We start from the raw sequence: 16956 nt of genomic DNA on the forward strand, positions 1-16956 counted from the left end.
TATATTCTTTTTTTTATATATTTGCATTTATTTTTATTTCTTTGTTTTTGCTGCTGTAACATAGAAATTTCCCCACTGTGGGACGAATAAAGGTTTATCTTATCTTAAATTTCCTACATAAGGGCTTACAGCAAAAACGACTTAAATAAACTCAAATAAATGCTTCTCAAAAAAAGATTAATAAAAAAAGAACACAACCTAGACACCCCATAAACCCTTTAAAGCAACCCCATAACATGGCTTATTCAAGTCATTCGGTAGGTCAACAAATGTACTGTACTTTTTTTTTTTTTTTTTTTTTACAGTATTTACTATAAATGTTTATATTTAAGCTGATTCTAATGTAAAGGACAATATACTTGATTGGTGGCAGCGGCGTACTCGATGGACTGGAGGTGAAAGTTACAAATGCGGATACAGTCATCCGACAACCTTTTCACACTTTTCATGCTGTTTTATCAGAGCCATCTTTCCTTTAAACGATATAGCATGATGCTTAGTAGCATCAGCGCTAGCAGTAGGAAGTCAGGAATGACTTCACAGCCATGAAGAAACATATTTAAGTAAAAAATTAAAAAAATAAAAACATTATCACAAACTCGATCACTGTGAATAACACTTACGCAAACACAAGTCTAAATAAACTATGAATCGGAATGCTGGAGCTATGCTACCAAATCTGAGGTAAAAAAAAAATTCCCCAGATATTTTTACAGTTGGTAATGATTTTATACATTATTGTATATATTTTAACATATAATTTGTGTGATTTTGCCCCTTTTATTGTTTTGGGTAATTTGTGTGTGTATATATATATATATATATTTTTTTTTTTTTTTTTTTTTGATGACTGACAAAGTTGCAAGAACTCATGTCAGTCAAACTTAATTTTTCTCTTTAATTATAAAAAAAAAATTCCCCGAAAGTCAAAAATAAGTGAAGTGAAGGCTTCACTTCAACTTTTTCAACATTTTTTATTATTTTTTGCTCATCATCAAGTTCATCATTAACATTTAAATTGATCCCACACAAAATCTTTACAATTAAAATGACAATTTTCATGGCATCATGTGACCCAGACCGCTTGATTCAAGTGACAATCGTCCACCAAACCAGAATACGGTTAAAAAAACTCTCTAAATTGATCATAAATGCAAAGTCATGACAGAACAAAAAATGTCTGGTCCCATGTCTGGTCCCACACTAGGAACTCTAATAAACATGCAGACAAAATGCTAAAATGTTTCTCTACAAGTTTTACTAATGCATATGCTGAAGAAAAAAAAAAAAGCCACAGCAAATATCAATTAAAAATACAAAAAAGATAGTTGAAAATGCATTTGCTGAATAAATACATGACGTCTGTAGTAAGTGCTGCTAAAAAGATTTAAATGAATGAGGCTCAACTATTAGCCAATGCAAATCATCTTTGTCAGTGTATAAAGCAAAAGCAAAATGTGCCTATTAACTGAAATAAATAAAGGAAAATATGCTGTAATGGAAAGGTTTATTTAGAGCTAAATGCTAAAGTTGGAGGCTTACAATTGACAGATTCAGATTTTCAGATGCGATAGCAGTAAATTTTCCCTTCGCTTAAACTAGACCTAAACCTGTTTCCAGCAGGACAATGACCCTGTGCACATAGACAGCTTCATGAAGATATGGTTTACATGGATTAGAATGGAAAATCTTGAGTGGCCTCAAATAAAAATCTGACCTAATCCCTACTGAATACCTATGGGATGAATTGGAACACTAGCTGCACTCCAGGCCTCCTCACCTCCCCATCATTAGTATCTCACTTTACTAACAATAACTAATGAGCACAAATCTCCACAACCACACACCAAAATCTAGTGGGACATCATCCCAGAAGAGTGAAAATTATTCTAACAGTGACTAAATTGGATCTAAATGTGGAATGAGATGCTTAAAAAAAGAAAATCACATACAGATTTAATGGTCAGGTGTCCATATAGTGAACATATTGAAAACATATTTTTAGTTACAAATTTAAAGCTATTTATGATCAACATTCTCTAAGACTCCTGGGTTGGCTGGGTTATGTCTCGATATTTTCAAGAGACGATGGCGTCATCAGAACGCATCTCGATTGTAAGTCATGGCTTACCTGTGTATAAACTTTAAATAACGTGAAATGGCAGAATGCAAACTCCTTGGAAGGAAATGAAGCTAGCTGTGCACTGATAAAGTAAAAAAAAACAATACAAATATTTTAAAATATTAAGCAAGAGCTAGAAGTTAACACAGAATATCCCCATGGCATGTTTGTGGTCTCCGAACTCTGTTATGAAGAGGTTCGAGTTTGTGTTTGACGGTTCACCTGCTAAATCAACCAGCAGAGTTTCATAACTGGTAATTACGTTGTTTTGTTCTTTACTGCTCTTGTGTGCTGACTAGGCTGCTGTGGCTTGATGATACTGTTAATACTGTGTTAGTTAAAATACCGCACACTGCGAAAATCTTTTGAGAGAACGTTTTCAGGTTTGGGGTTTAAATGTAACAGTATCGATTGGGCGCAAACCTCTAATGTAGAAAAGCGTTAACCAGTGGGACGTCCTCAAAATAAATGGATAAAACAATGGATGAGAAGTGCAGCATGAGGACTGGATATTTAAACTACAAATACTTTTTGAAATACTGTTTCGACTAGAGGGTTTCTCCTGGAGTGTGTGAGTGTGTGTGCGTTTTTTTTACCTGAAGTGTACGGTGCGGATGAGTGTGGCAGCAAGACTTGCAGAAACCCTGCCTGTGTTACACACTTGACTGAGGCAGGCCAAAACATCAGCAGGAAACGCTGGCAGGTAAAACAGGATCTGAACCAATCGCTGTTGCTGTTCCATCGGCAACAACACAACACATCCCTCCTGAGGATCTACACACAAAAACACTCACCATGTTGAAGTGTGTATAGCAGAAAAGAGAAAGAGCTCCCCCACCTGATGAAATACTCAAACTGTTTCTCTAGCATGTGAAAGTGTGTGCGTGTGTGTGCGAGCATGTGTGTGTGTGTAAAATTGGGAGAGAGTGTGTTCTTCCCCTGTAAGTGATCACAGATAGACAGACATTATTAGCTGCTGACGCACTCTGCTGATGTCACAGGAGCCACCATACACAATGGCAGCGCTGTGTTCTTGAAACATGAAACTACAGAGGACTTATCACACACACACACACACACACACACCTCACTTGCACTCTCACAAACAGTTTCATAGAGCTATACAGACTGTCGAAGTGTGGCTTTGATTAGTTACCATTTATAATGTAGTTTTTTGTTCTGCACATGTGCCATGCATGTGGGAGATGTACAATTCCATAACCTTTCACCAAAATGCCATAACACTACCCCTTCTACGTCACACACTAGGGGTGTAACGGTACACGTATTCGTACCGAACCGTTTCAGTACAGTACTTTCTGTACGGAGCACACACATACCGAATGCAATAACCTTGAGTTCCCACATTAACATTAAGTGGCAGCCCATGAGTTTGTTTGGTCTCTGCCTGACTCTTTGAGCACAGCGACTGTGCTACTCGATCCGTACGGGAAACGCGATTTGTACTGCGCGTGTGCGAAAACTCAGATTTTGTTCTGCGCATCTGCACATTTTTATGACCGTCAAGCGACATTTGTTTATTAACAACTTTAAGAATACCTTTATTATGAATGAATAAATAACTATCTTGTGTGTTTCTTAAATAGAAACATTTGTTAAAATATGCTGAAATTACTTAAACAATCTTTAGAAAATGTTATATTATAAGTAACACAAACACACACTTATATACACCTCTGTATTACCCAAATGGTGTCTAATAAATGGAAACTATTACTTTAATATTTCCATTTCAATTTAAATTGTCTATTTAATTCAATTACTCAATTTAATCAATAAAATAATATAATAATAAGAAATAATAATAATAATAAAGTGTATTGCATTAATTGTATTTATTTTATTTTAATATATTTTATTTAAACCAAGCAGGCATTGTATTTAAATTAACAGTTTTTTTTTTTACTGTTCACAAATGTTAATAATAATAAAAGATGTTTTAAAAAAGTGACAAGCAATTTTATGTTTTGCATCTCTTCCCCATAACTGTGCTGAAATTGAACCGGACCGTGACTTAAAAACCAAGGTACGTACCGAACCGTGAATTTTGTGTACCGTTACACCCCTGGCTATACACTTGACATTATCACACTCCTGATGTCCAGTCATTAGAGTTTAATCCCTATCCCCTACCCAAATAAAACCCAGCTGCTTTACTAGGAAAACTGGTATAACCGTTCATCCATGCACAATGTATCAGTAGGGCAACACACAAAATTATAAAGATAACACTCATGATTCCTGTTCTTGGGTGGAAGATGTGATCGGGAGTTTTTCGTAGCTGTGTTAACTGATTTACTGCATCATGTAAGCTCCAATCTATCTGGCTATTCTCATCTGATCTCTTTCTTCACCGTTCTGTATAAACCCTATAGCCCATGGTGTGTGAAAATCTCTCTGAAGCTCTGGACCTGTATCGGCATCGTGCAACATAACTGCATAAATGAACAGGGGAACAGAAATTCAACTGAGGTACCTATCATTTTATTGTCAATACCCCATTTATGTGTAAATGAGGATGTGTGTTTACCATAAAGGCTGCCTGCATGTGTCTGCAAGCTGTGCAGCAGGTCTTTGTTGCCCCATGCTGCAGCTGACTGCACCGTCTGCAAAACATGCGCAGATAGCTGAGGATTACGGCCACCCAACTGCGCCAGCTGCAGCGGCAAAGACACCAACCAACGTGTCAAAATCCTGCTCCTGAGACAGAAAAAGAGAAGGACGGAATAATTAAGTATAAAAAATAATAATATTAAAAATAAAATGCTAGTCTTCCCAGTAAGCTTTTCAATTATTAGAATTGCAATGATCAGTTTTATACTCAAAGTCTCTATCAGTGAACAGTTATAACCTCAATAATGATGAATCTATAATGAATGGTATGAATGAAAATCAGGTCAGTCAGATGAGGTCAGGTTCCCTTTTTAATCGAGTTTCCCTGAAGTTTCCCTCCTCTTGCCATCTCAGGAGGTTTTCCTTGCAACCACTTGGGGAGACGCACTTGGGGAGACGCACTTGGGGAGACGCACTTGGGGAGACGCACTTGGGGAGACGCACTTGGGGAGACGCACTTGGGGAGACGCACTTGGGGAGACGCACTTGGGGAGACGCACTTGGGGAGACGCACTTGGGGAGACGCACTTGGGGAGACGCACTTGGGGAGACGCACTTGGGGAGACGCACTTGTAAACTAAATGTATATTCTCAGTCTATATCTGTAAAGCTGTACTGTGACTATGATCATAATGCATACAAATAAAACTGAACTAAACTGAATTTTCCATAGATAAGGCAAAACCTAGATTTAGCTTTAGAACACAATCCTTTTTTTTTGTTGCATACTTTATACACAATTAATTGCTGATTAACATGCATACGACTGCATGTCTAAAAGCCGTAATCATTCTACAAATTGCATTTCTATCTTCAGAGTTTTTTTTTTTTTATCTACAATGGCTGATGAATATCACGTGTACAGTTCGATCTTGGAAATGAGTTGTGTCCAGAAAAAAAAAAAAAAAAAAAAAAGAGTCTGGATCATGCTATAAATAATGTCTCTTTACTGTAGTTGAACCTGTGCGTTACTGATTTTTCCCTGATGTGAAGAAATTAGATTTTTCCCTGATTTCTTCTGAGGTAAAAAAAAATAAATATACAGGGGAAAAAAAAAAAAGCATCTTCAGCATGCCAGGGTTAAAACAGTATAGTGGAAGGTGAAGAAATTGTATCAGCTGTGGTCAGGAACTGCTTGTTGGCGGTGTGAGTCGATCGCAAAGGTTTAGCTGGATGGATTCTTTTTAGATGATTCCAAAATAACGCATGATATACAATTAAGAGCATTTTTAATATAATTGAAACCTTTTTCCAATCCATTGTCTAATGTGTCCAACATTTTAAGCATTGATGCTCAAAAGAGCAAAACAAAGCTCATCCAATCACATTTAAATGACCAGAACCACTGGAATGATTTGGAAAGTGTTAAATTGACACTAATTCTAATTCTTAGGCCCAATTCGTTGTTGTTGTTTTTTTTTGTTGTTTTTTGGGTCCTTAAACTAAAACAAAAAACAAAAGTAAAGCATCAGTGCATTTTTGGCTAAAATGTTTTTGTGCATCCCTAGTAAATTACAACTAAATACAGGCCAAATATAAATTTTCAATTTCAAAATCTTGCTGTCTGAGCTGTAAGAATGCCACCTACTGGAATTCAAATGAAATTTCAGTTCTGGATCCAGAAACTTGAGATAGGAGTTTTATTGATATATATATGATAAGCAGTAATCATTTTTAAAAAAATGCAGATTTTTGTTTCTGGGAATTCGGAAATGTGAATGTAAAGGAGTACATACAAACTGACCTCTATCTACCACATTAATTTAGGAAACCATTAACGCCATTGATAAGGCATAGAGCATAAACCTACAGTGTACAGTAGTGTACAGTTTCATCAAAACCAACAAAAATACATTTTCCTTTTTTTTGTGTTATTTTTTAATACTTCTAACATTTCTATTTGAGTTTGTAAGATGTTCAACATACATGTAAGTGTGTGTGTGTGTGTGTGTGTGTGTGTATACCTGGCTATATGAGGCTGGTTCTGATGCTCCTGTATGTAGAGTTGACTAAAGAAACGCAGCAACAGGGTCCGCACAGACAGTACCAAGTTCTTCTGCTGATACTGAACATACACTGCTTGTAGGAGCTCCTCCGTCACGGCTGAAGACACACAAACATACTCACTTTGATCCAATACTGCATACATTATATGGACAAAGGTTTTGGGACACCGGATTTGGAGACACACAATTGTATATGTTTTTGAAAGCAAAATTAGATTTTCCTTCAAATTTGAACTAGGAGACCCAAACCTGTTGCAACATGACAAAGGCAGCTCCATGATGATATAGTCTGAATGAGTTTTAGTGGACGATCTTGAGCGGCCTGCTATAGAGCTCTGACCCTACTGAACGTCTTTGGGATGAATGTGAAAGCTGACTGCACCCCAGGCCTCCTCACCTCAACAGTACCTGACTTACACCCTTGTGGCTGAATGAGCACAGATCTCCACAGCCACAATCCAAAAATCTAGTGGAACCTCTTGTTGAAGATTGGGGGTCATTGAAACAGCAAATGGGAACGAAAAGTGATATGGGATGTTCTAAAAAAGCACATATGAATCATTCCATCAGGTGTCCAAAAAATACGTATTTAAGAAGAACATATACCCAATATATATATATATATATATATATATATATATATATATATATATATATATATATATATATATATATATATATATATATATATTATTAGATATTATATAAACCACGTTTTATTACAGTTTACAATACTATTAAAAATTTGTCTTTTTAAATATACATGTATATCCCATTATTTGGTGTTAACATGACAGTCAATGATCAAGAGAAAAACTCACCACGGCTTCTCTGTGTAACAGTCATCCTCCAAACCACCTCCAACAGAGCAGCCAGGTATTTCGAGCTCAGCTTCCCACCACTGGACAGCGTGTCTGTGACAAAGGCTCGGATTGGCCCGAGCCAGTCAGCGTCCTGGCCAGCGATGTGGTCCCGCCCCCTCAGGCTGAGAGACACCATTACTTGACACAGCATGACATTCAGAGCTAGTGGTTCTACGGTTCCTGCAGCATTTACGCCACCAATCGCCTGCTGTCTGTTCCTGTGAGAAGACAGATTTTGCTTCTGTTAGACTGGATCGCATACACAGGCAGGTTTTACTGATGAAGTAGTGACAAAAAAAATTTGCAAGCAAACAACTGTGAGAGGGAAGTGTACGGGCAGACTACCCCTAGCTAACGAGGTATAAACCAGTAACTTAACAACCATGGAGAGCAGATAAGCTTCACATTATGCGTGAAAACAATACTAACCTCTTCCCATCCGTTTTCTTTTTATGTCTAGCAACCTCTAGCTGTCCATAGGGGAAATTCCTCATGAAGTGCTGCTTGAAATCATTCAGGTATGAATTTCGGAACCAGGAATCCTGAACAGAACACAAGACACCAACATTTGGTTTGATATTCAACACAAATATATAACAAAATAAACTGATTCTACTAATTAGGGTACACATACAATGAGTCAGTGAAATCAGCCTTCATTATGTAGGTGAATTGCATAGGCTTATGCTGTGAGATCTGCTGAATATACCGCATACAAAAAATAAAAATAGTGCCTTACACTAATTGTGTGTTTTAGGAGTATAACACAATGCCACTACCTGAGATGCCTAAACTATGGAAGCCATTAGAGGTCACTGAATTGAATTACACTGTATTAAGCATTGAAAAATGGTATTGTTTCTAAATGTAATAAGATTGACTGAACTAGAACTTTGAACATGAAACTGCATTAGTTAAACAGATTATAGAGTCATGTTTTCTATTTTTCTTTTAGTTATTATGAAATCATAAATGAGAGGAATCATGGCAGCATTGATTTTTAATTTAATGGTGGGTATAAAGTAACATTAACTTTTGACCCATGGCCCCTCAATCGTCTTTGGTTTTTGGCCCTTCATTTTGGCCTCGGACTTATAAACCTAAAGTAGATGTAAAAGCATTTTATTAAGTTTATTAATCACTATGACCATATTGGTATTTCTACTGCTGTTTTGCCTTTAGTGATTTTTTTTTTTTAAATATTGTGTTAATTCTGGCTGTGACAGTTCCTCAACCTCAGCTACATCATGATCAGCTAGTTGTAATAACTCTCATGCAGTTATACTATTATTAGTGTTTTGAACCTGCATGCAATATTGTCCAACTCATTTAGTTCAGATTTACCAAAACAAAGTAGATTTTTTAATCCATCTGCAGTTACTAAGTATGACAAAAAAAATCCATTGTGTACAGCCTTGATGTCGACATGTACTTGAAAATCAAAATGTCACAATTATTACCTGGCTGCTTACACAGACTATATGGATAATGGTTTGTGAACATCTGAACAGAAGATTTCTATTTGTTTTGAACATCCCACTAAACTAAGTCCCAATTTACTTTTCCTAATTAATTTTTTCAAGGAGTGGGCTCGTGAAGATGTGTGCTCAGTGATCCATGATTGCATAACTAAAGTATGTAGGTGAGGTGAGGAGGCCTGGGGTGCAGTCGGTGCTCCAAATTATCCCAAAGGTGTTCAACAGGCTTAAGGTCAGCTCTCTATAGGAAGCCACTCAAGACCTTTCACTCAAGGTCTCTCATCGAGCTGGCTTTGTGCTCTGTCATGCTAAATTAGGTTTGGGTCTCCTTATCCTAATATAAAGTGAGAATTTAATTTCATGCTTCTACATCCAAAAAGACATCCTATACAATTGTGTGCTTCCAACCTGGTAACAGTTTGTGGAAGGACCAAATATGGCTGGAAACTCAGGCGTCCGAATATTTTGTACATAGTGTATATGCCTGTCCTTCACTCGTTTATGTGGAATGCTTTTCTGTATTTGCCTTTTTGTATAAAATTATTTTTATTCTTGTTTTTAAATATTATTTCCATGCTCGCAAATGTGATCTGCACATACACACTTGTATAAAAACCCTCTGTTTTCAGATAAGTTTGGAATATCGAGTGTTTGAGATGTTGATGTACATGCAGTAAACCATCTCTATGACTCTACCCTGGCTCGTGGCCTCCTGATACTTCAGTCATTTAAATTCGGGGGAAAAAACGGTTAATTTTAAATCCAGGAAATCAATTTCCAGGTACTATAATTGTGTAACGCATCTCGAAGTGGCTTATCCCTTACTTAATGTGTTCATATTCAACTGCATCCACGTACTAATCTGACTGTGCGTGTGCATGGGTACACACCAGCATGTCCTGTTGCTCTTTCTGAGGAGCAAGACGTCTCAGGAGCTGCAGTATTGTAAGGATCTGGAACATGAGTGCCATGGCTTCCTCTGAGAGCAGGTGCCTGCTGTCTGTTTGAGCTCGTCCTCCGCCCGCAGCCTCCACCCACACTTCCAGGAGGAGCGGCACCAGGGTACCAGCAAAACCCTGCACTGTCTCTGCTGAACACAGGTCCTCGCTTGCTCCAGTACCAGATTCTAGATCCAGTCTATAAGGCATAACGAGTCAAACACAGATGCATATCAAACACTGAAATACCAGGGGATTCACAATATTTAATATTGGTTGACAGAATAGAAGTGTGAATCAGTAATGGTTATAAATGTATTACATATAGAGGAACATATTGGGATGACGCAACACTGTAAACACACCCGCAAAGGTTTCAATTGCATATTCCAGGTTGTAATACAGAACCGTAATATTAGACATTTTATATATTAAGAAAATCTAATAGATCACTCAAATCCAGAAGCATATTTTTAATGTAACATTCACTAAGAAACAGACTATTGAACATTCCTGAAAACAAAAATATATTAAACACTTATGTAATGGTGGTAGAACATCTTTTTTTCCTTAAAAAGACATCCTTTATATTTTTGATCAAAGATTTGGTCAGGACAAAAACTTGGCACTAGAAACATACAACTAGGGCTCAAACGATTCCATCAAACTAAGCCTCCGATCCCTGGAGAACACTCTGTCTAACAATAACCTGGAGGAGACGGAACAAGACAGATGAAGCAGTGGTGTCCTCCTTCATACACCAACAGCTTCAAACTTCAGGAACGACAACATGGTTACCAGGGGATGCACCAGAAATATTGGATGTTTACGAGAAATAAAATCGGATTTGCAAGGAAAATAAAGTGGGAATTTTAAAAAAACTTAAGTCGGAATTGTGCAAAAAAAAAAAAAAAAAAAAAAAAAAAAAAAAAAAAAATAAAAAAAAAAGGTATGTGCCGGAAATAGGCTTCCATACGACACAGATGATGCTGCAGAATGAAAGAATGGAGGAATGGTGAGAAAACGGTGAGTCGTGAGAAGAAGATTCCAAAGAAAGCGACAACGTTTCCAAAGTTTGGGATCATTTCAAACTACAACAGAGAAAACACCGGTAAGTGCGTTTACCCTTTTGAATTTTTTTTAAGGGAATTTTTTGATTTTTTTTTTTGGAGAGTTTTTCATGCCCACAATGGCTGAGGGAGGAAGAGAAATCGATTTGGTCTCAGACATTCTTAAAAATCCATTTTGAAGAACAGCTAGACATCGTGAGGGGGACGGCCAACCCTGAAGCTAGCTAGCTTGTCTCAGCTGGGGAAAGGGTTTGGTCTCCACTTTCAGACCAGGGTACCACTGACTTACAGCCTTTGAGGAGCATTGCAAATTATGAGTCTGCATCTCTGGTGAGTAGGTTGTATTTTATAAAAGATTTTATGTTTTTTCTATTCAGCCTTCATATGCGAAATGACTCTCACTCTGTGTTTGTATTGATGATTTCTATAATTGTGATGTGATAGTGGTGGTATCAAGAGGTGGAGCACGTCGGGTAAGTTCCACTGAAGACCAAGGTAACAAATGCATGGCCCGCCACTGACTATTACTATATTAATATTTTTACTAGGGCTGTAACAACTAATCGGGAAAAAAATCTATAATAATGGATATTAAAATTCATTGTCAGCGAAAGTTACGACTGCATGAAAAAGGGTACGTCCCAAATCATCCAAGGCATGGGAGCATTTTATGACACACAACAAAGGACTTGCAAATCCGTACCTGACATTACTCATGTCCTTGTAGCTAAATGAGCACAAATCTCGAATAAATCAAGTGGAACATCTCACCAGAAGACTTTTCTTACAGAAAAGGGAAATTAAGTATGGAATGGGATGTTCAAAAAACACATTTGAATCTTCTAGTCAGGTGTGCACAAACATCCATGTCCATACAGTGTGCATTAAATATAGTATATAACATTTCACCTGCAATTCCATAAACATCCAGCATACCTCAGGCGATACGTTGAACACGGCGTGGGCTTTGCTCCGGAATTCTCAAACACTTGAATGCTCTCTTTGCTGAATATCTGCTCCTCCCAGCTGACTTCTACAGGCGTGACCATTCCTTTCTCTCCGCTCCACATCCCGAAACCACTACCACAAACTACACCGTCCTCTGTAGGCCTCTCCTCCACCACTGCTTGAAGAAACCGGCCCAACCTTAACACAAGACAAAACAAGCACATGCTTAACAAAGTGCAAACATTTGACAATTTATCTAAATTATGGTGTGTGGCGCAGCGTGTGCCATTAAATAAAGCATTAAACACAATCTAGTGTAATGTAAGATTAAAATATTACAGATTAAATGGTGTGAAAAATGACTGAGTTTTACAGCATTTAATGAACAGTTCCGAATATCTCAAAAAATGATTTTTATCTGTTTATTGTTACAGGGAACGTTCAAAAAAGAAATTAAGGTCCTGTTCTTTTTATGGACCCTATAAATAACTTGTGATTTAATTTACAGCTGGCACTACTGTTAAAAAATAAATAAATCAACACCCACGGACCCACAATAAACCATTTACATTGCTGTGCTGTGTATATTTTGGAGTAGATTTACTGTCCTCTAAAAATAACTCAACATACACCCATTATTGTCAAAATGGCGAGAACCCTAAGTGAGGACAGCTGTGCTCGGAGTACAATTCTCTTATACTGACCACTGGATGTTCAACATGGCACCTCATGGTACAGACTCTCTAAAGATTTGAGAATTAGAATTGTTGCTCTTCACAAAGATGCCGAGGATATAAGAAGATCAGTAACACCCTGATACTGAGTTACAGTACAGTGGACAGGGTCATACAGAGGTTTTCCAAGACAGGTTCCGCTTGGAACAGGCCTCGCAAGGGTCCATCGTGCTGTGTGTCAGGTGCAGAAGCTGCTTCAAAAAACAGACGCATGAGCGCTGCAGCATTGCTTTAGAGGTCGCAGAAGCGGATGCTCTGCTTGTCAGTGCTCAGACCGTACACCGCACACTGCAACAAGTCGGTTTTCATTGCCGTCGTCCCAGAAGGAAGCCTCTTCTGAAGCTGGCTCACAGGAAAAGCATGCAAACAGTTTGCTATAGACCAACCTGTCCAAGAGCATGTATTACTGGGACCATGTCCTGTGGTCTAATGAGACCAAGATAAACTTGTTTGTCCAGCATGTGTGGCGACTCACTTGTGAGGAGACCCAAGAAAATAGTGTGTTGCCTACAGTCAAACATGGTGGTGGTAGCATCATGGTCTGGGGCTGCATGAGTGCTGCTGGTAATGGGGAGCAGCGGTTTAATGAAGGAAACATGGATTCCATTATGTATTGTGACATTCTGAAGCAGAACATGATGCCCTCCCTTTAGAAACTACTCCGAATGGCAGATTGCCAACATAATAACGACTTCAAACACACCAAATGAGGAAGCTGATGGTGAGGGTGATGGAGTAGCCAAGAATGTCTCCAGTTGTATTATAACTGGCTAGTGCTTACTCTAATCAACATGGGCAAGGACAAATATGTATGCATTATGCAAATTTATTATTATTAAAGTTTATTATTAGTGAAACCAAACTCAACATAGAGCATGAAAACAAAATATACTTGTACATGTTATAAAGTAATTATGGTGTTTTAAATTACGTAAATCATCAGGACACCAAATAAAACTTTTGCTATGTTTCCACACAGACGGTTTTAATTGCCGGATGTGTGCATCATGGCTGTTTTTTTGGTCTGGGGAATAGAGATACAAGTCTCTGGTCCATTACCACAGTAGATGGCGGTAATGTTCTACTTAAGAATGCAAACCACAAATGAAGAAGAAGAAAGGACGGCGTGAATAAATGTGTGTTGTGTTAAAGGTTTTAATTTTGCCAATTTATTATTTATATTTTTGCATTTAATTTTAAAATAAATTAGCATTAACATGTTATTAACTCCATCATCCTAATATAATGTGGTTCTTCACCAGACTGTTGTAAAGGACAGCTTTGGATGTGTGATTACAACATTTTGCGTTCACTTGAACTTGCAAACCCAAACCTGTTCCAGCATGGCACAAACCGAGCTCCATGAAGAGTTGACAAAGGCTGGAGTGGAAGATCTTCAGTGGCCTACTATAGAGCTCTGACACCTTTAGGATAAATTGAAACAGTGTCTGCACCCAAGGCCTCCTCACCCTACATCAGTACCTGAGTTTACTAAAGACTTTGCAGCTGATAAACACAAATGTCCAGAAGCACACTCCAAAATCTAGTGGAACATCTTCCCAGAAGAGTGGAGGTTATTATAACAGCAAATAGGGTCTAAATGTGGAAGGGGATGTTCAATCAGGTGTCCATAATCTCTTGTTTAGATAGTGTTTATAATGAAAACCATCTAAAAACTACAAACATAGCTAAATATGACGTGAATTATGGCCCTTTTAAAAAGAAACACGTGAATGGATGTGATTACCTGAGCAAAACAGTGAGTCTCCATTGCTGCGCTGTAACAGATTGGCTAGTGCTTATAGAAAGTGCATAGCTTCCTTTCTCCGCCCGGTTTCCACTGGCTCCGCCCTTACTCACGCCGCCACTCATCCGCCTCTGCGAGATGAGCTCGAGGAAGTTGGAGAGTAGCACGGTGTGTCTCTGTGCTAGCAGGGCGGGATAGTGTTCGAGCAGCACGTCCAGCACCCGCAGCGCGTCCTCCTGAATGCTGGTTGAAACGTGGGTCATGGCGCAGGACAAGTGAGCGCCCAGTAGAGGGAAGAACGGAGCAACGCGCTCGGCCGGCATGCACTGCGCCACCAAGCGCAGGAGGCGAGACCCGGCTGCTCGCACGGCGCCGTCTTTGTCGGTAAAGAGTGCAGCGACTTCGGAAAGTACAACCGAGGCATGCTGCTCGAGCAGGGATGGATGAGCCGAGAGCAGCTCGCGAAGGCCTACGAGAGCACCCTGCTTCACCGTGCTGCTGTAATGGTGCAGCTGGGACAGTAGATCCTGGGAGATAAACACACAAGAACAAGAGAATGAGATTTCTGGAGCTGTGTTGAGGGAAAACAAGCTCCCACAAAGAATTTCTCAACTGACGGTTTGATTATGATGGTGGAGAGTCCTGTCAATTGGCTTGAACATTAGATTGGCCCTATGTGGCAAAGGTCAGCCTTTTCTTCAGTTCCCCAAACAAAACTTGACTAAACTGAAAATGACAAGCTGCCTCTTTATTTAATTTTGGTTTATTTCTATAGTGCTTCTCACAATGGACATTGTCTCGAAGCAGCTTTACAGTATGAACAAATGATAAAATTTTGACATTATTAAATGATGTGTATTTATCCCAGAGTAAGCCTGTGGGAAGGAAAAACCCCCTTAGATGGCATGAGAAAGAAACCTTAAGAGGAACCAGACTCAAAAGAGGAACCCATCCTCAAATGAATGACAACAAAAGTGTGATTATAAATCATAAAAACCAATACAAACACCGGAAAGTGAGAATTGGTTCAATGTCTTTAGAGAGAGAAAATGAAAAAAGAAAAGCGAGAGAGACAGCTGAAAGCAGCGAACACCTCTGGGGAGGCATTGGACTTTTGGATTCAATGGTCATGAGGTCAAATCCCAGCCATATTAAGTATCAACCTTATGTGTCAACCTTAATGCTGAGCTGTCGGTGTGTAGTCGGCCCTCCATCATCTCGCTTCAGCTGATCCGGTAAACTGATGCTCCTCGATTTAAAGTTGACGTTAGTCGAATTTTCCGCCTTGGGCTTTTTCTTGCCGACTTTCAGCTTGACTTTATGGAAATCGTCTTGCCTTTTCTTCTTCTTCGACATTTTCCTGTCAGAACAGAAAAAAATTTTTAACATCATTATCCATAATCTGGAATAGTCCATTTTATAAAGACTAGAGAAGGGATAATGTCAGATAGACAAGAAGCTGTCAGATAATAAGATTATGATACAGCATCATTCAAATCATTTCAGATCCCACCAAGTAAAAAGGAGGTTTTCCACCATGAGAAAGTCTTCGGGACAAATGACAGGTTTGTAATAACATGACAAACTGTTGTGTTTGTTTTTTGCAGTTTTTTTTATTTATTTTATTATTATTATTAACTGAGACATGAAAGAAAAGAGGCTGGTATGAAAGTAAAGCAATGCAATGCTCTAAGAAGGAGGAGGCAAGAGCTGAATTCTGATGATGTTCTACAACACTAAATACAGAGTGTGCACCGATTTTCGAGGCAGTACTGAAACCACTTTCTTTCCTATTTAAATATTCACAAAAGCCTGTAAAGCCAGGTGGCTGTATAGAAGACTCCTCTACTACATTTGTATTATTTTTTCCATCTATATCACCAAACAAAAAAAAACCAGACAGACAGACAGACAGACAGACAGGCAGAAGAGACGAGACGAGAAGAAAGTAAACAAAAAATTGAGATGGAAAGCAGAGGAAGGAAAGCGAGATAGATAGACAGACAGACAGACAGACAGACAGGCAGACAGACAGGCAGAAGAGACGAGACAAGAAGAGAGTAAACAAAAAATAGAGAGACAGAAAGTAGAAGAAGGAAGGAAAGAAAGACAGAAAGACAGAAAGACAGACAGACAGACAGACAGACAGACAGGGAAAGGGGAGGACAGAGACAAATAGATAGATAGGCATAGAAAATATTAATGGAAGGGACACAGAGAGTAAAGTGTATATAACCGGGAGACCAATGTTCCCTTATTGACGTCAGCGCGGGGCACATTTTCAACAAAGTCAACAAATGAAACCTAGACATTTAAACATTATTCTATGCCATTATATCCACTTCAAATCCACCCAAATTATAATTAACACACCAGTTTCACAGTCACTCAGCTCTGAATGATTTATGCCCAATAT

The 16956-nt window shown here is 38.5% G+C and overlaps 1 protein-coding gene across 1 annotated transcript in view; it reads right to left on the bottom strand.

The window, feature by feature from the left end:
• tex10 (testis expressed 10) overlaps positions 1-16956 on the bottom strand; it is a 37206-nt gene that overhangs the window by 19492 nt on the left and 758 nt on the right. The window contains exons 2-10 of the mRNA XM_083529882.1: positions 15717-15900; positions 14541-15067; positions 12048-12257; positions 9994-10240; positions 8055-8167; positions 7584-7843; positions 6721-6859; positions 4674-4843; positions 2719-2896 (exon numbers count right to left, since the gene is read on the bottom strand). Of these exons, the coding sequence (XP_083386008.1) occupies positions 2719-2896; positions 4674-4843; positions 6721-6859; positions 7584-7843; positions 8055-8167; positions 9994-10240; positions 12048-12257; positions 14541-15067; positions 15717-15900 (2028 nt within the window). The remainder of the gene's footprint in view (positions 1-2718; positions 2897-4673; positions 4844-6720; positions 6860-7583; positions 7844-8054; positions 8168-9993; positions 10241-12047; positions 12258-14540; positions 15068-15716; positions 15901-16956) is intronic.

Source organism: Silurus aristotelis, assembly GCF_946808225.1.
Source record: "Silurus aristotelis genome assembly, chromosome: 25".
In the NCBI taxonomy this organism is placed as follows: Eukaryota; Metazoa; Chordata; class Actinopteri; order Siluriformes; family Siluridae; genus Silurus; species Silurus aristotelis.